Source organism: Marmota marmota, unplaced genomic scaffold, assembly GCF_001458135.2.
Source record: "Marmota marmota marmota unplaced genomic scaffold, marMar, whole genome shotgun sequence".
Classification (NCBI taxonomy): domain Eukaryota; kingdom Metazoa; phylum Chordata; class Mammalia; order Rodentia; family Sciuridae; genus Marmota; species Marmota marmota.
Window position 1 is genome coordinate 27,902,798 of NW_026000108.1, and position 20,664 is coordinate 27,923,461.

Sequence of the window (20,664 nt, forward strand, 5' to 3'; positions counted from 1 at the left end):
TTTTCTTACCAATCTACCAGCTCTCTTTTAAAATACAAATGTGCAAAACTACCTAATGCCTTTATTTACTGCACTGAGTTCAAATTCTACAACAGACTATTTAAGGCAATTCAGAATCTGGCTGTAACAATTATTTTGTAACCCCATATCATTGCATATATATAAAATACTTGTACCAATAACATCTTATCAAAAATATCTTGTTTTTAATATGTTTATATGTGGACATAATATCAATTCTTTTAAATTGTATCTGATTTGTTATTTATTAAGGTAGAGTACACTTATTGGAACATTCCATGGTAAGCCACATTAAATTGAATATTCATTTAGAATACAAGCACTATTAAGATCAGAACAAAAAAAATCAGTAATCAGTTTTGTTAACATCAAAATCAACTTAGGTTTACAAAAATGCTCTAGTCATTTCAACCACTACATATTGATCATTACATATTAATGACAACATAGACCAGAAAATTTCATGTAAATAACATACATTCGCAAGTTTTTTCTCATAAAAATTTATTAAGGTATTATGCTCCTATAACATTGATTTATTTAGATTTAATATTTATATATTCTCAGTAATTACATTACAAAACAGAAACTTTCAAATTAAAGATCTTAGTCTATTTCTAAAAGTCCTCAAAGATTCACTTAAACTATTATGACTCAAATATATCACATAAATAGTACTTAATCTTTAACTGTACCTTTGTCAGACCTTGAAATGCCAAAGTAGAGCTTAAAGAAATTTAGCTTTGAATATGCCATTTAATGCAATTTGTATTGTGTTTAAGGCAAGCAAATAATCACCAAATATTCATTTTTTCTCATATTTAACCATAATATCATTAAAATAATAACATAAATATTGCCATTAGTTCACTATATAAAGTAATGCATAAATCATAAAAGTTGAAGTACCACAATGATCATTAATAGAATGCCATAAATTTACTTAAGATTATCTCCAAATATATTAGTCTTTCATACTAGCTAGTATATTTTAACTCACTACTTTTAAGGGGATTCTCTAAAGAACTTTAAGACAGAAGATAGGCTTTAAGACACCCTTAAATCCTGTTACAGAAAACAACCAAAGAACAGAAGTAACAAAATCCTTATGACCTGGCATGATAATTGTCTGTAAATACCTCTTCCCTTCTAGCTGTTTAATAGTAGACCTACCCGGTATTTAAATAGAAGTCTTCCTTGTGAACAGCCAGGCAGATAACTTCATTGATGTTAATGGTCCCATTAGGTGTGGTAGACTTATCATTTTCATAATAACTCAAGAAGCCACCTTCCAAAACACACCACTTTTTATTTGTCTCTAATGATGTAAAACAAAATAAAAATAAATTGAGCTATACCATAATTTTTTTTTTAAATTCATGGTTTTAAATCATGAACTGTATTCAAATAAAAAGAGATTAATTTCCTTTTTCAGGTAAGAGCATAATATGGCTGCAAAGAATATAAAGCTGTCACACTTTCTGCTTTCAAAAAATGTACACTCTAATAGCAAGGAATGTACCAGACAAAGATGACTATTGATAACCAGAGAAGCTGGCAGTGGCTGGTGTGGCTGCTGCAAATCAACTGTGAAACCACAAAGTCAGGTCTGTGGAGAGGATAAGGAGGAAAAGTGGCACAGAAAGTGATGGATTAGGTAGACACACAAAGGAAGAAGGGGTCAGAGACTGCAGTGTCCTTATGGTCTTGCTCACGAGATTCAAAATTCATCTTGTATAGAGTTAGCACACTGTGACACGAAGCCAGATCAGACTATCACCCACTTTTGTTAATCACGTTCTATTAGAACACAGACAGGTACAATCATTTATGGAGGGTTTGTAGCTACTTTGCCACCACCAGGGCAGACCTGACTTTGGGCAGAGACCGTCTGGCCCACAAAACCTAAATCTTACTCTCAGGCCCTTTTAAGAAAAGTCTGTTGATTCTTGACTGTGCAGATATGGTGAGCCACTAACATGGTTTTAGCAGTGGAATATAATAAAAGATTTGAATTTAACACATTCTGCTTGCTCAAAAACATTGGATTAAGAAAGTGATGCCAGAGGTAAGGAGACAGTCTGGACATTGAAGTGCTGAGGATGGAACCACACGTGCTAGGTAAGCACTCCCAACACCCCCAAACCCCAGGATATAGCTGACAGAAGTTTTAAGTGAGGGGAGAGCCAAAAGGAGGTCAATGGTCATAGGGGTAAAGAGGAGAGTAAAGAGAGAAATGCCTACACGTGGATTTTGAGAAAATAAAACATACTGACTGGATACAGGAAATGCAGAGAACTTACTAAGGGCTGTTATCATTTTTAGCTGTGAACAAGCAATATTGTGATTGCCCACTTGTATTTTTTTTAAAAAAGTGTGCATAGTAAGGGTATTTCCTTTTAGAAACACTGAAGGAGCTATACCTAATATGAAAATCCAGGCTGAAGTACCTATCAGACAGAGCAGCCTTGTATTTGCATCTTGCGGGTAAAAAAAGCACTTGGTAACTGTAAGTCTTTAGCATACAAGTGGTAGTTGGAAATATAAAGTAATAAAGTATAAAATCTTAGGGAACTTAAAATTATAAAGAACAGTGGACAGACAGGAGATCACCCTAACAATGAAATAGATGAGGAGAGAAAGGAAGGCATAGCAATATTATATCCAGCAAGGAAATCCAATGAACAAGGGCTGAGTAAAACAAAATGCTGGTCTCGAGAATAGGGAGGAAATTGCCTAATTTGCTGAGAGTGCTGTGGAAGTAGCTGTGAAGTGTATGGAAAAGTCTCCATGTAAAAAAAGGAGTGGTATCAGGACAGATCAATAACCTACATAATATAGAAAAACAAACAAACAAAGGCATGATACAGTAAGACAAATGAAGACAATCAAAAGTTGTTTACCTGGCTGAACCAAGGATGAGCATTTATTTCTCATAAACAGAAGGAAATAAAGAGAACTGGAAAGTACAGTTAGGTCTTGAGGTAGAAGAAACTAAAAGCACATGACCCAAATAAACCATTTCTCCTTCAAAACTGGGCTTAGGCTCAACCTCTGCTGAGACTTTTCTCTAGCCTTCCATTTGTCTCCCTTCAGTGGCATATCTTCAGTGGCATCCTTAGTACTATGTGAACCCTTGGACAGTTGGGCTAGAAGTGGGTCTCTGTTACTGACTAGGAACCCTCAAAAAAGAACTTTGCCATTCTGTGAAAAGCATCCAACTCACAGGACAACTGTGATTATTAAATGATGCAGTGCATGTGAAGCACACAGGAGAGCAATCTGGTATGTGGCTGCTCAGGTGGCTAGTAGCACTTTCCGATGATGCAACAATTTTCATTTAATGTAATAATTTAAAATGCTACTTTCATATATGGCTGCAGCTTTTGAACAAAATAAAATTTAGATATATTTGTTCATGCAACAATGCTGTAAGCAACTTGAGAATAAGAACTGTGTTTTCTATTCTCAAAAATTACCATATTGCTTTGCCTAGGGGAAGTTTGTTAAAATTATTATTTTCATAAGTAAGGAAGTAAAGCTATTAGTTAAGGCAATAGCTCAGAAGAGGCTGCAAACTGAAAGAGAAGTATAAAGATAAGAAATATGTCAAAGAACCAACAAGAGGATTATAAATGCAATTACTTTCAAATATAGAAAGATAAATCTATGTATGCATCTCTATTCCCCCCACCACCTCAAGACAATGACACCAAAAGTATACAAGCATAAACTCAAAAGGAGAGAGCACCACAGAGACCACAGTTCATAGGAAGAGAGAGAGAGAGAGAGAGAGAGAGAGAGAGAGAGAGATTCTGATCTTTCTGAGAGGCAAATGGTGATACATTCAAACATGCAAAAAGTCAACAAGAACTAAGTAATATTCTACAAAGTTCCAGAAAGGGTTAGAAAGGCTCATCCTCAGGAGGCGCAGGATAAGAGCTGAGGTAAGGTTTATAACAATGAGCAGTTAGGCATGTTTTTTCCTATTGTACTAAGCAACTAAGCACCCACCAGCAATGTTCATGAGAAGTTTGAGTCCTTCCCCTGGGGAAACCAGACCTGTCAGATTCTAAACGGGGGCTCCAGGGCTGCTTGCAGGGAGAGTAGGATGCAAGCCAGGAAACAGTGATTACATGAAGTCCTGCACACTAAAGAAACAGTGAGACCCCAATTATCTCCTCACATATAAACTGTTAGAACCAGGATTATCCAAGACTCCTACATCAACATTCTCATCAAGAGAATGGTGGAGTCTTCTAACTGAACCCAACCACTTAAAGAAAGCTTCCAGAAAGAATTCTCTCCTAGAGCCCACTGAAGGAGTACAGCCAAGCCAATATGCTGATCTCAACCCAGCGGTATCGAATTTGAACCTCCAACTCCAGAACTTTGAGAGAATACATTTCTGCTGTTTTAGATCACCATGTTTGTGGCAAATTGTTACATCAGCCATAGTAAATTAATATGGCTGGGAAGGTATGAGAATTCATGGTTTTCTACATAAAGTTCACAGCATAGTGATGACTTCGTAATCAATAAATGTTATTATTATTGAAAAATTTTTTTCAAGAAAGCTTCCAACATGAAAGGCAAACTAAATACAGAAAAAATAATTTTTTAAACAATGATTAATATCATATAGCTAAGGGAAGAAACCTCATCTACACAAGAACAGCATGATTCAAAGAAAAGAATCGATAACAAAGAAATAATTCCTGATAACTAAAAACACAAAACATTTTTTAAATAAGAAAAAACTTATAAAAAGGGCTTTCCCCATAATTAAAACAAGAGACAAAAAAGAAGATAATATCAGGTCCAACATCTAACTACCATTACTGCTAAGAAAAGAAATGAGAGAAAATTTATCAAAACAATGGAAAAGGTCTAAAAATGAAAAAGAACAAATTCATTTTCCATAAAATGATGTGCAGGTATTGCCTTGGTAAAATGAAAACAGATTTAAAACATTGGACCTAAAATCACCAAGTGGAGCATTACATGGAGATTTGGTTTGGAAAAAAAAAAAAAAAGCAAACAAAAAGACACCCAGACTTTGTGGCCTCCCTAATGATTCTCAGCCATCTCAAAGATTTGGAAGTAGAAGCTATGAAAATGGACAAAACAGAGTGGTCAATAATGTTACCATTAAGCTCAGATTGAAGAAAATTTCAAAATAAACAAGCAATCTGGTGGGGGGCAGCAATTTTAGAAGGCTTCTAAAATCACAATGGGAATACATAAAGGTAGAAGACAGTTGATACAATAGACTTAAAAATGGTTCAGGGTTGATGTAGAAAAATTTCAGAAAAGGAGAAAGAATCATATATAATTATAAAGCCCATGCATAAAATATGTGATTAAGGGATTGACATTATCTTAAATGTATTCTACATCAACTATAAGGAATATCATTTTGAAAAGTTCACTAAATTATTATTTACATGACCGTGATCAGATGCCACTAATAAAATAAACAATGATCCATGCACATGGAAAAAAAAAAGATGAAATAAATGGAGATTAGGCTAAAGACCATTATTACCAACCATAGAAACAATAAAGGGACAACAAAGTGTTATAATTTAGTTCATTTAATTGACTTGACAATGGTAGTCAGCACTATTTCCTAAAGGCTGTGTATGCTTTATCTCGTTTAATTCTTAAAGTAACATTTCGGTTAGTTTCTAAAAAGATGCAATACTTCCATTCTACACAAGCAACTAAGGTAAGTCAGCAAGATGGGAAACAGGGGCCATTTTGGACATGAGTACATCAGGCTTGCTTTACCAGTACCAAATTTTGAAAATTACATGCAAATATAAAGCATGCATTTGCTATTTAAGTATCTAAAGGGTTTTAAATTATATTGTATTCCAAAAGTACCTTGTGCCAGGCATGGTAGTGCATGACTTTCATTTCATGAGGTTCTGGAAGCTGAGGCAGGAGGATCCCAAGTTCAAAGCCAGTCTCAGCAATTCACTGCAGCCCTAAGCAACTTAGTGAGGCCTTATCTCAAAATAAAGAGGGCTGAGGATATGGCTATGTGGTTAAGTGCCTCTGGGTTCAATCCCAAGTACACCCTCCCCCACCAGATTACTTTCATGTTACTCCTTGCATTTACTTTGTTTCCTGACTAAACCCTAGGCATTGAAAATACAAATGCAGAAGAATTTAAAACAATGAATACCCAAAAGAGAGAATGACTTTTTATAAGCTGTCAAATTTGCCAATTTGTTATTATCAAAATTTGCTAATCTCCATTACTTCTTTTAATTTTCCCTTTTGAAAAACTAAAACAAGGTACTTACTAATTGAGCAACAAAAATACCAAATCAGCCCTTATATTTTATATTTCCTATTAAAAGACACTGACATAAAACTTCAATTCTCAGAGATCTGTTTTTTTTTTAACAGCTCTTAACTATATAATTAGAAGTCTATAGTTTGCCAAATAACTCTTTGCACAGTAAGGTAAAATATTAAACTTAAAATTTTCAAATAAGTAAAAATTCTTTGAAATTTTTAGTTTCCCTAAATAAAAGGAACTCTTTTTTAATTATCACCTCGCCATCCTATTTTAGGCTCTAAAACTTGCACAGCTTCTCAAAATGTAAATTACTGCCAAGTATGAAATTGTTAAGCAACAGTTAATTTTGGATTTAAAATATACATGACATCTACAGACATTAAGGCTAAGAAAGTCAGTAGATTAGATACAATGAATAAAGTCTATAGCTAATTCCTCAAATTTGATCAATGTACTGTGGTTATTTTAGAGCATTATTTATAAATGTCCTTTTTTGTAAGAAATGCACACCAAGGTACTAGAGGTTGTAAGTGATTCTCAAAATAAATACACAGATAAAGCATGAGATAAATATATACACACATATATACAAATGCAGATGTGTGTATGTATGTGAGTGTGTATCCATATACACACATGGGCAGAAACAATAAGGATAAGCAAAAGTCAAATGTTACTATTTCAGTATCTGAATTAAAAGTACATGGATATTCTTCATACTATTATCGCAACTTTTCTGGAAGTCTCAAATGAGGTCAGAACAGGTAAAAATAAAAAGTTAAAAGAAAAATATGTTAAATTCCTCCTTGAATTTTCTTTTATCACATCATTAGCATCTTAGGCAGAAGTGGCGATGAGAAGTAGACTAAAACAAGACAATGCAGAAATACTCACTAGGTGGAAACCTGAGAACTGCATGACTGCCATATTCTGAAAAGAAAAAAATCTTCACATGAAAAGAAGAATCCTAACCAGCAGAAACAATGAACACAGAAATCCTTTATGGCTATTGGAAAAGAAAGCTACAGAGGCCCAACCCTTTCTGGTGGAAGGGTATATATTATTCCAAGGCCCTCCAATCTTGATTTACAATATGTACCACTTTATGAAAAAGATCCTGAAAGGCAGTACTTTTAAAATGAATAATCATTGTTTATTTCTAAAGTGCACAAAAAGCAAAAACCAATGTACTAATCAAAGGAGGTTATGAAACAATTTTAAAACAAGACGCTCTGATGACTAGAATAATTTTCATAAAAACAACAAAACAAAAAGGTGCACAAAATTCAACACAATCACTGGTTCAGATGAGGAATTCCACCTCATGTCCTCACTGGCAGTCTGCAGTCCCACAAAAGAAGAACAAAACGGGGCTGAGAATAACAACAATCAGGTGGTCCCTTTATGGGGTGACAACATTCAAGGAGGAAGCCTACCTCAGACTAAAGTGACAAGCACTGACTTCACTTAAAACAAAACAAAACAGAAAAACAGCCTTTGGAATAGTCCTTTAGGACGAAGACTGCATGTTTCTAAACTAGCAAAAAAAAAAAGGTATTCTGTGAAGAAAGTCACAGAAAGGGGAAAGAGCCAAAACCCTATTTGGCCAGAGAAAGAGATTATACATGAAGATAGGAAATAGAAAAGGGGACTGCAGGCTGCAGGTTCATAGCGAGGCCAGGCCCAGAGAGCCTTCCATGACAGGTGTTCGGGAGTTTGTGGCTCTCTCAGTAGACAAGTGGGAGCCATTCAAAGGTCTTAAACAAACAGTGCCAAACGAATGATGCATAAAATAAATGTGAGTGCAGAACCTAATTATGTAAATTCTAATGGGAAACAAATGACAGATCTCTTTTTAAAAGGTGTAAAATCATTTTAAGTTAGAAATGTGGGCATGAGGATATTTAGTCCTGTGACATCCATTTCAATAACCATTTATTAGCTTTATTTTTATAAGTGAAATGGGCCTCAGGTCAGACAAGACAGTCACAGGTATTATCTTTGAGGACTTAGAATAACAGAGCTGTACCAGGAAATCTTGACATTCCTATTGATTTCAGAAGCAATGAAAATCCTTGGCAAAATTATGTTAGATGATACTGGTCTGCTTAGGCCAATTTTTTAACAGGCACTCTTGACATTGAGCAATGTCAATACCCTGCAGAAAACCCTTTTGCTGAAGAGCTTGAAGATAATCAGTTGCAAAATGACCATCACCAAAATAAAATGGAGAGCACAGCCTAAGTAACTCTCAAGACTCAGCTATAAAACATCTAGAGGTTGAAGTGTAAGTGAAGGTGGGTGGACAGGTGTTATGAAGAGGTGTAAGTGAAGTGGGTGGACAGGTCAGAGGTGTTGATCATTATTTCCATTCAATGGTGATATCTACATTAGAAATGAATGAAAAACATTAATGTGGGATTTACCCAAACACAGATAAAGGAATCCAGAGGCTACCTATTTAAGTTTTACTATGGCATGATATGATACATGTTCTAGTCAGGCACCATGGCTGTCAACCGTAGCCCAAAGGACAACACATCTAAACTGAAGGCCACTGGAAGCCAGAAGCAGCTGTTTACATATAGGCCTTCCTTACTCCTTCTCCATCTCGTATTATCATCATCCCCAACACATCCATGTGCCCCGCACTGTTCTACTCATTCAGCACACACTGACTCACTGCAGCTGCAAAACAACTTTATTAAGTCCCTCCTGTTATTATTACCCTTTCCACAGGCATCTAAAAGAGTTAATCTGCTTTCCCAAGGTCACATGAATACCTAGCTTCAGAGCCAGGGCAGAACCCAAGCAGCTGGGTCCTGGAAGCTACAATCTTAACCACTGCCCCAAATGCCTCCCTGTGCCTGTTATATGGTTTGAACCATACATGTCTATTTTTAAAATGTAGTAAGGTAGAGAAGAAGCCATGCCTTCTAAAACAGATGTGCACAATAAATCTGAGGTAGGTAGGGCAAAATTGTTATTTTACAAAACCATGAAGTTGTTTCCTAATGAAAAATTTCCTAAAATGTTGGTATGCAGAATCCACTGAAATTAAAAACACACAATAGGAATCCTTTTCATTTAAATAAATATGTTTTGGCCTTGGAAAATCATTTTTAAACCATATGGCCTACGTTGTTCATAGAATAAAATATCTTCAAAACTCCTCAATGTTAATCTTTAAATTACATATAAACAGGCTAAAATACAGTTTCTGTTAAACCACACCAATCACTTTATTTTTTTATCACAATTTTTAAAAAATCTTTATATTCCCTACTTGAGGAACTGTTTGTAATTATAGTGGCTGAGAATAGCAGAGTCTACATTTCATACTGAACTTTACTAACCAATGTTGACTAAAATAAGAATACTATTATATTATCATTTCAAATGAAAATACATGTGTATTCATTTGTTCATAAAATAAACCTTATTAATATTAAACACACACAAAAAAAATTTAGATTAAGAACTTGTCAATAATTATCTTATGGGTTAGAACCTGGCCATGACAACAAGAAGTGCACCACATAAGACTCCTTAAGTACAGAGTGCTTTACCTGCTAGAAATCACATCTTCACATTCTATCCATTTCGGGGGAAGAAGAAGCGAGGAATGAGGAGGAACATGAGACAGAATATATGTTCAGTACTAACTGAATGACCTGTAGGAAGTCCAAACTGCAGAAGGAGATGACATGGTGACGATGAAAAACATAAGGACTTAAGAAAGATGAGAAGCCATGGAACAAGGAGGGTTAGGCAAAGCAGCAGCAGCCGCAGCAACTATTTTGCACTTCACTAAGGTCATTCTGGATGCAGGATCCTGTATTCAATGTTTCCCACATGGTATGAAAATTATTTGTATTTGTAGAAACACCAACCATTTTGTTTTTAAAAGTAAGCAATTTGTAAACAAGTCAAGGCAAGTTACCAAGGTAGGGGGCAATACATGGTTGGGAGGAAAAACATGGAAAACAAATCCAGGATTCTGTTATTTCAGCTTTGTACATCGGTTTAACAAGAGCTATCAATCTTTCTTTTCATGAACACCAAACAAAGAAGGAAGAAATACAGATTTGTCTTCATACCCAGGAGCTAGAACTCCAAATCCTGAAAACCTGAACTGACAATCTGAAGCCTCTGTAGTTCCTGAAGGACCGCATGCGTTTTATTCCAGACTTTTGTCTTCATTTCTAATCATTTTGCTTTACGGCTGTTTTGACAAGTACTGATGGAGTGGCGTCGTCCAGGTGCTTGCCTTTCAGAGGCAAGGGTGACAACCACACTTTAATCTCTAAATCTTTCCAAATAACTCATTTTTTCCATAAAGCTGGTGTTCAATAGCAGTGATATTACTGCAGAATCTTGAGAGGCAAAAAAAACCAAACTCAAAACTCTCATATTTCTTGATAGTTCAACTTTTTCTTCTTCACTTTTAAGATCTTTCTGAACCAAATGTGTATCTTTTTATTCAGCTGTTGCCCCTTATCCATGGGAAGTGGAGATACAATCCAAGACTCTCAGTGGCTGCCTGAAACTGCAGCTAGCACTGAAGTCTATGTATATGTCTTTTTCTACAAATACATACTATGATAAAGTCAAAGTTATAAATTAGTACTGTAAGAAATTAATAATGACTAGCAATAAAATAGAGCCATTACAATTATATGCTAAAATAAAAACTGAAAACATGTAGTGTTTCTTTCTGGGATTTTTCTATTCAACATTGTTGGACCATAATAGTCTTCAGGTAACTGAAATACCCCTGTGAAACCACAGGTACTATCGAAAACAAAATATTAACATATGACTTGCCCTTTTACACAGCTAGTGATTTGCTAAAGAAATGGTCATTCATTCAACAAATATTTATCACATGGCTATTCCTATGTGTCAGCCTTGTTTTAGAACATCGCTAATTCTGAGCAAGCCAGGAAACACCAATGCCTCGCCAAGGTTTCACCATAAAGAGCTGAAGACAGGGTTATCTTCCTGTGATAAGAGCCATGGAGGAAATGTGTGGCACCCATGAAAGACAAGGGCTGGCAATGGAAGGACACTTCAGGGGGGTAATAAGGGACCTCACTACATAGGTGGCAATGAGTTGATCCTTGAAAGGCGAGGAGCCACATGGGGAAGTGGCGTTTTTGCAGAACAAATGAAATTTGTAAAGGGGCAGCTGGGGCAGGAATGGATGCAGCCGTAAGGAACAGAAAGGAAATGAGCACGGCCAGGCATAGGAGCACAGAGCTGCATGCCAGAAGACGGAGAAAATGGGTACGACAAGGTCTTCCAGGTCATAGCAAGGAACAAGGTTACAGTCTGACATGGGAAACTAATGAATGTCCTTGGGCAACTGAATTACAGTATCCAATGTCCATTGTGGGAGATACTAATCTGCTTCTCAAGGAAAGGTTTGGAAGAAATCTAGGGCAGACAGAGGGAGACACAATGGAGGGCACTGTAGTGTAGGCAGGACAGGATGGTGATGAGCTTCAGTGATGTCAACGGAGGTTCTATTTTGAGTTTGAAAATATAGAACTGGCTGATAAATTGGATCGAAGAAGAGAATCCAAGAATACCTTGCCAGGAAATTACTTTCAAGTAAACCCACTTCTGACCTGTTACATAGCTAAAATATAAGAGCTTATTTTCATATTACATTTAGAAAAAAATGTTCCAAATAGGAAAATATCTCTAACTAAATTACACAATAGTCCGCCATCAATATACGTGTTTGCAAGATCCACGTATTCAACAAACTATGGACCAAAAATATTAAAAAAGATCATTGTATCTTACTGAACATGTACAGACTATTTTCCTTGCCATTATTCCCTAAACTATAAAATATTTATTTACATACCACTTCCATGTATTACATATTATAAATAATCTAGAGATGATTTAAAATATATGGGAAGAGGTAAATAAATTATATACAAATACTCTGCCTCTTTATATACGGGGTTTGAACAGTCCTAGCATTCATGAAGGTTCTGGAACAAATCCCCCAGAGACACCGAGGGCCAACTGTACAGAGAATATACCGTTTCCCATTTTTTTGAAATAAACTTTAACGAAAAAGTCAATAGTTAATTTATAAAAAATGAAAGTTTAGTTACAACTGTTTAAAACATAAATGTAGTACTCAAGTCAATTAAAAAAGTTTCGAGAAAATATTAAAACAAACTGATAAGCTTATAAATATACTTTGGCATGTATAATGCATATACTATATGCTTATGATAGGTTACAAAGCTTTAAGAAAAAATACTGTATTTCAAATCCCCTTTTTGATCTTTATATAAATAAAGTGATTTGAAGAATGAGTCTAAGATCCCCTGGTACTTAGAAGAAACATTCTGGAAATGTGAATTTATTGACAAGTATATTATTTGCCATATTCAATTCTTTTAACAATTGTTATAGTCACGTCTACAAGTTATCCAAGTACTTTTAACCTTTCTGGGTGGTTCTGGACTACTTAATGATGAAATACTGACAGGAACAATAGAAGATTTTTAAAGGCTCTGTAAAATTTGTCACGTATTATCAATTAGGCTGAGTAAGGGAAAACAATAAAAAAATCAATTGCTGAAAGAACCCAAAACATCTAAATTCAATTGATAAAAATGCTCTTCCATCTGACTACCCCCTAGCTGTCACACTGTGTGTGATTAGGCTAAAATGTTACAATAATAATTATGACACACTCAGGTGTATAATTCTGCTTCATGCTGAGCTCCTTGGTTTTTCATGTGAAGACTGGCATAACATCAACCATTTCCCAGACTTTCTATGAGGATGACCTGTAATGAATGCAAAGTGCCTACAACAGTGCCTTAGATACCATACATGCTCACATACTGTCTTCAGAAAAATCTGAGTACAGATAATCCTAATATAATCTGCTTTGGATATGACTTCCAATTTTATTTTTTTTAATAAAATTAAGCATACCTAAAGTAGAAATCAGAAATGCAAAAGTGTTCCAAAATATGAAGCATTTTGGGCACTTATGCAACACTCAAAAAGTTTAGAATTCTGGAGCATTTCTGACTGTGAAGATTAGGATTAAGGATGCTTAACCAGGAAAGTCAATGCAAATATTCCCAAGTTTGAGAAACTCTGAAATCTGAAATCTAAAACACTTCCAGTCCCAAGTATTTCCAAAAGGGAATACTCAACCGGTAAAGAATTTATACTGCAGTAGTAACTTCAAATGCACAAGTATCAGGATTAACACTGTAAAGTGAGTTTCTCATCCTGTTGTTCCTTGAATTGAGTAACAGCTGAACTGCACCATCTAGGGATGGTTAGGATGCTGAACCAATCAAAGCCCACCTTCAATTGGCCTATTTAGCCTAATCTTCTTGCACTTTCTTTGTTCCAGGAAGACAGTTGTCATATTTTTATGACTCTATTTCTCAAATTAGTTCCAATGTACGTAGCATCAGCATGAGGCCAGTGTCTTAGTCATCTTTATATTCACAATGTCTAGCATATTCCTGGATAAAGTTGCTGGGTAAAGAAACGAATGCCCAGTGACTCTGCTCATCAAATTCCCCAAACTGAGAATATGATTTTAAATCACATTGATTCCAATAATTTCTTGGAAACTATGCTTAGGTTTTATTTTACTTAAACGTACTCATATTTCTAATCACAACAAATTTAACTACTTCTGTCAGTCAGTACTCTGACTGAATGTATGCCAACCTGAGCATGCCTATCCTGAAGATCCAAAGTCCAAAACCTTTTGAGCATGAGATGATGCTTCAAGTAGAAAATTCCATTCCATGAAACTTTGTTTCATGCTCAAAATTATTGAATAAATTGTATAAAACTACCTTTAGGCTTGGTGTTTAGACTTAGAGCCCATGCCCAGATATTTCATTATAGATATGATCTATTCCAAAATCCAAAAAAGTCTGGAATCTAATCCAAAACACTTTTGGTCCCAAGTATTTCAGATAAGAGAGATTCAAACCATAATGAAAAATGCAAACACATAGGAAGAACTGGCAAGTTATCTATATTACCTCACAAATTGGGTATCCCTAAGGGCAAGGTTTGAGTATCAGAAACAGATTTCGATGGCTCATAAGGTAGAAACCAGTGAATTCTGTTGAGAATTCACTCTGCATTCCAAACCAGTGGTAAGTCCCTGTTGCAATACATGAAATAATATCTGTGCCTGGAAGCATTTATAAATCCTTAAAAATCTCTACTGTAAGATGAAATCTAACATCTTAAGGGGAAAAAATCAAAATTTAAACCTAACTGTTTTGATAATAGAATAAAGTTTTATCCAGTAACAAAATCTAAGAGGAGCAGAAAAGATACCTTCAAGCAGTTTTTTCTCTGAAGAGACTTTAGAAGCAGCAGCAGGAGCCTGATACAAGAAGTCACAGAGGAACACGGACTGGGTGGCATCTTGATTTAACCCACCCTCGGAATGAATGTCATGTTGAGGGAAATCTAGAAAAATTAAAGAAACAATACCTTGGAAATCCAAAATGCAAACAACTTCCCTTTGTTTATGAATATTTAGATGAGTTTTGAGCTAGAAGAAAAATGACTTCAAATTTACCCCTGAATAAATGCAGAGCAATTTATTTTACTTTGCATAAAATTTGCAAATAAGCACTTAAGTCATACTTGTTATTCATATATGAAAAATCGGATTTAATTTTGGTGAAAATGATTATGTGGGATTAACTATTTTCATCTCACATTTATGAGATTAAAAAAAATACATTTCCTCAACTTTTGCTTGAAATGGTATAACAGAATATTTTGGTAATTATAATTTTCTTCCTTCTGATTTTTTTATTTTTTAAGTTGAGAAATAACGAGATTTGTGCTTTCATCCTTTAAGGGATGCATCAGAAGAAAGTGGGTTAATTTAGGGTAAGGGACAAACCTGAGAATTTGTTATGATAGAGAAATTCCATTTGCAGACTCTGCCCAGCCTTCTTGGCCAGGAGATAGGGGGTGCTATGTACGGGGTCTCCAGTCGCACACATGACATCAGCTCCACTGAACAGTAAAGCCATCGTTTCCAGCACGTCTGGTTTCACCACAGCAGCACACAGAGCCTAGCCATGAAAAGAAAATATACCTTTTAAGGGAAGTAAATATGATGCTACTTATTACAATGAATGAAAGTCTCACTATTCATTTATGAGATGAAGTTTTTATTCAGTGTTCCCTGAGGCAGCTAATAATAACTAAGCTCTGAATTAGGCAATAGGCACAAAATGCCTGCGTTGTATGGATTTAAATTACAACCTAAGACCTCTGCATCTCAGTTCGCTCCTTTGTTGCTGTGATTTTCTCCTTCCAAATCTTCCCATCCATCATAGCTGCTTTGGAAGACATTTTTATGCTTACCTATTCTATTGTGGTTGACAATAAGAAAATTCAAAACCTTTCAAATGTAATAATGAAGTAGCCACTAAATGTTCCACCATATGAATGTTATTAATATATTTTTCCTAGCCTAATTAGAAGCTGTAGAATATTTAAACTATTATTGTGCTTTGGGAATTTGAAAGATAAGGGCAAAGCAAATTCAGTATCTTTTTGCAGGAGGGCAAGGGATAGGAGGAGGAAGAACAGTAAACAGTAACCAAGAGGCAATAAAACATTATTGGTGCATGTTATAACATGCAGTCAAATATTCATACTGTGGCACCCTGATTCCACCTGAATGTGCAGCTTCAAACCACAGCTTCACCTCCTCCCTTATGGGCTCATCTGGAGGGATCACTTGTGGATCTGCCCTCCATGATGTGAGCTCAGAACAATGTTGCAGCGGCTGCTCCGTGAGAAGGGTAGGTGCACAGAAAAGAAGTTCTAGACGCATTCACAGTTGCTGGCCCAAAGGGTTGACTATTCAAAAAGTACTTATCTTTTCAAACCTGGTCTAGTTGACCTCTAGAACTCCCCTCCCATTAGGATCAGAAAGCCTGCACTCTTACACTCAATTTTGTACTAATTTGCTAGGTGTCCTTGAGCAAGGCCTGTCTCTCTGGGTCTTACTTTCTTCTTTCCTGCAAAAAGGCACAGGAAAGAAACAATGGCTATCACCCTTTCTCCTCTGACAGCCTCTATGCCTCCTCCACTTAGTCACATTTCCTCTCTTCCTGCCAGTCTTTCCCTTCAGAGCACACTGTGTATTTATTGTGTATTTATTAGAATCTAGCTGTTTATGGACACTTTCCCCTATTTGACTGCCATTGCCATAAATAAAAACAGCACATCTATTTGTTGACACAAACATATCCCCAGCACCAGAGTACTCACCAATTTGCAAGTGCACAATAAATAACCAATAACGTAATTGTTTTAAAATTATTCACTCACACTAAAATGGCACTCATTAAGAATCCATTGTAGAGGTAAGTTCCAATAGGTAAACTTCCCTAAAAATATTTAAGAGGAATATAGTTGCTAGCCCTCACTCAAAACCAATACTAGTGTGTTAATTCATGGCAACTTCTCACTTGAGTATGTCAATTATCACTGATAAGATTCACATTACCATTTAAGTAGAGAAAAGAATGGGGGGAAGGAAAGTCTTTGTTCTCCAAACTCACCAATTACCTTACAAAACTCACAATTTACACTTTATGTTGTAGAACTCTGGCATACAGAATTAGATTAAATACAATACTAGGTTTATGATGCCTTATTATTGCATGAATGTCCAGTGTAATGTTCAGTTATTGCAATAGTCCAATTAGCACCCATAAAGACACTATGCAAAGCAATATCAAATATTCATAAAAACCTACATCTAACTATTCAGTTCCAAACCTCTTGTCCAATCTCCCAGGTTTGGGCCCACCTCAGGAATCCATGTTGAATCTTTCATTACTCGCTTTTTTTTTTTTTTTTTTATGGTACCATTGGGATTCGAAGCTCAGGGTCAGCTTACCACTGAGCTGTACTCCCAGCCCCCACCCGGCCCCTTTTTAAACATTTTTTAGTTTATAAATGGGACACAATACCTTTATTTTTATTTGTTCATTTTTTTAAGAGGTGCTCAGGATCGAACCCAGTGCCTCACANCCAGGGATTGAACTCAGGGTCACTTAACCACTGAGCTGTACTCCCAGCCCCCACCCGGCCCCTTTTTAAACATTTTTAGTTATAAATGGACACAATACCTTTATTTTATTTGTTCATTTTTTATGTGGTGCTCAGGATCGAACCCAGTGCCTCACATGTGCTAGGCTACAACTCCAGCACTCCCCAGATCTTTTATTCCCCCCCAAACCCTTTCTTAATGTTTTATATTGAGAAAGGGTCTCACTAAGTCCTTAGGGCCTCACTAAATTGCTAAGATTGGTCTCAACCTTGCTATCCTCCTGCTTCAGCCTCCTGAGTGGTATGCAGGGTGGTAGTGTGCACCACCACCCTGGGAAAATCTTTCATTCTTTATGAGCTCTTATTTTAAAATTAGTTCATGAACTCACTTTACTAATACCAAAGATACACAAAAAACAACTTGCTTTTGCAATATTGAATCAATAGAATAATAGCATAAGTCAATTGTATAGCTAACCTTTTATATGTGGACAATGGTCTTTATTTTGTAAATGTATAGCATATGATACTTACCCCTAAGATCCTTACCCAACAAGCATTACCATTAAAAACAGTAGAAAAGTGAATACCATGGAATGATCATCTGAACACTTATGAAAACAGGTATATAAAGGTATAGGTATATCCTGTAAATGCCTATACACAGAAAAGTCTCCTAACACATAAGAGATGAAGCAGCAATTTAAAACCTAAGAAGGGGTGGGAGCTACTTAACAAAGCCCTCTGCCTTAATATTTTCACCAAAAGACCAAATGAGTAGCATGAAATCAGCATGAAAGGATACAGAATCCCTAGGCCACAGTAAACAAGACTCCAAATCAATGGCACTGAGCAAATCAGAGCTGGAAATAAAAAGTTGAGTGATGGGGACTGGGGTTGTGGCTCAGCAGTAGTGCGCTCACCTAGCAAATTCGAGGCCCTGGGTTTGATCCTCAGCACCACATAAAAATAAATAAATAAAGATATTGTGTCCAACTACAACTAAAAAATAAATATTTAAAAAAGTGGAGTGATCAGTGATACAATAGCAAGATAAAAAGTATAGCACAGCTAGGCACAGAGGTAAACATCCTTAAACCCAGCAACCCGGGAAACTGAGGCATGAGGATCAAAAGTTCAAGGCCAGTCACAGCTACTAAGTGAGATCCTGTCTCAAAATAAAAAATAAAATGGGCTAAAAATATAGCTCCATGGTACAGTGGTCTGGGTTCAAAACCTAGTACCCCCAGCATAAAAGTATGTCGTAATCTCTGTCTGAAAAACAGAAAGAGCTGTCAAAGTTTAAAGATTCTGGGGAAGATTTGAGTTAAGTGGAAACAGTCATGGAAGAAATGTCCCTCCCCTCTTGGTACCGAATCTTCAAGTAAAACAGTGGAGAAATATTCTCACAAAATAAACGTAAATAAAACCATAATTGCATCAAGTAGTACAATTTTTTTTTTTTTTTTAATCAAGAAACTTGTCCTATGTTCAAAAAAGCAATGAACACCATATCCATTGTTAGGATTTACTGAATACCTTATTTAATTCTTCTTTGGTTAGAGATGCCAAGAGAGTCTTTCTGAATTTCCCTTCTTTGTATTTTTGAGTAATAAAGTTTTTTCTCTTTTCCACTGGCGAGTCCATGTGCAATTCTTCATCCTTTTGAAGGTTACCAGCCCAAAAGTCATTTGCTCTTTTGTTTCCAATGATGATAAAAAGCTTAAGTCAAAAAATAAATAAATAAAACATATCAGTTCATAAAATGTATTTGAATCTGCAAAAAAATTGGACTCAGATTATAAATTAAAGCACGATTTAGTATGAAATACAAGGGAACACACGCAAGACTCAACTCTTTCAAGAAGATGAAGTGTGAAAGCAGATACTCTATTTTTAAACCCTGCCTTGCTGCTCTGAATAATGGCAAAAATGTCAGCTTGAAAAGAAACTGCAGGCAGCACAAACTGCTGCAAAAGTCATTTTATTCTTTGAAACTCACACTAGGACAGAGCAGGTGGGCTAATGCCATCCTTTGTGAGCAGTTGTGGAGGAGGAGCAGAAAGTGGAGAGAAGGGACAGCAGGTTAGATTGCACCACAGTCAGTGGCAGAGCCCGGCCAAGGTGAGGACATTTTGCCAAATGTCTTTATTCACTTTTTTCATATTTCACCATGCTGATATAAAAGAGAGATTTCTCCCTTTCACTGCCATTAAAGCTCTTCCTACTTTTTATTTTAAAATAACTATCTCATTTAGGAAGATTTCTGAAAGTCTTACAACTCTCAAACAGACTATAAGCATAAGCCATTTTTATAAAGCAAGAACTTCAGAGGAAGATGGCGGCGAGGGGAGTGCATTGCCCCCGTGTGCTGCTTCACTGTGTGGGAGTATGACAAGTCAGGACGGCTAAAGGATATCTTGTTAGGAATTTCCAGCAATAGTGGGGTGCTCCGGAACCTGGAGGAAGGATTTCCATCGCACGAGGATCGGCTACGGGGACTCAAACGTGAGAGGTTTGTCGCACGGAGGGTAACACTGCTTATTCAGCAAATCGCCCCGCGGCTAGAGTATGCAGCGCACGCTGGGATAGAGACGCAGGGTTACAGCGCTGCAGTTTCTGCCAGCCGCGCAAGCACCGTACTCAGGGCTGAATTCTGGGTTCGAGACGGGGGAAGGAAGCGGTCCATCTCGGTTCTCCACACCGGTCAGACCACAGAGGAGGCCAGCAGCCACCATGTTGGTAAACTGACGTCACCTTCCCTGTTTTCGATTGACCGCAGCTCATTCAGCCATAGATCAGGTAATTTCAGGCTGCAATTCGCCTGCGGCTTGCAGACAGATTGCTAGGGTTCAGCGCCTGGGTGCTTCTTAGAACCTGAGCTTATCGGAGCGAACACCGAGCGCGGGGCGGCCGAGTTACGGCTCCCGGAACCGTCCCGGAACCGCCCTGGCCCAGGGCCGCGGACACTGGGCCTCGGTCCGGGTCCTGCTGAGGGCCGGTCAGGACTCACCCGTTGCTTTGTTTGCCAGGCAAGGGGAACGAAATGCTGCCATTCGCATAGGATACCAACATGGCAGAGATCTGATGTCAGCAGAAAGCGGCGGAGGAGAGAACTTCATCTATTCCAGCGGTGACATAAACAGTTGGTCTCCTGGTAGGGGGGGTGAGGCACAGTCACCCGAGTCTCCTCAATTTGTCGTTGAGCCAGAGGGGAG

The 20,664-nt window shown here is 36.8% G+C and overlaps 1 protein-coding gene across 1 annotated transcript in view; it reads right to left on the reverse strand.

Annotated features, from left to right (window-relative positions):
- Positions 1-20,664, reverse strand: part of Arap2 (ArfGAP with RhoGAP domain, ankyrin repeat and PH domain 2) — a 188,153-nt gene that overhangs the window by 83,666 nt on the left and 83,823 nt on the right. Inside the window, exons 13-16 of the mRNA XM_048784042.1 lie at positions 18,986-19,168; positions 15,276-15,450; positions 14,696-14,830; positions 1,195-1,339 (exon numbers count right to left, since the gene is read on the reverse strand). Coding sequence (XP_048639999.1) covers positions 1,195-1,339; positions 14,696-14,830; positions 15,276-15,450; positions 18,986-19,168 — 638 coding nt within the window. The remainder of the gene's footprint in view (positions 1-1,194; positions 1,340-14,695; positions 14,831-15,275; positions 15,451-18,985; positions 19,169-20,664) is intronic.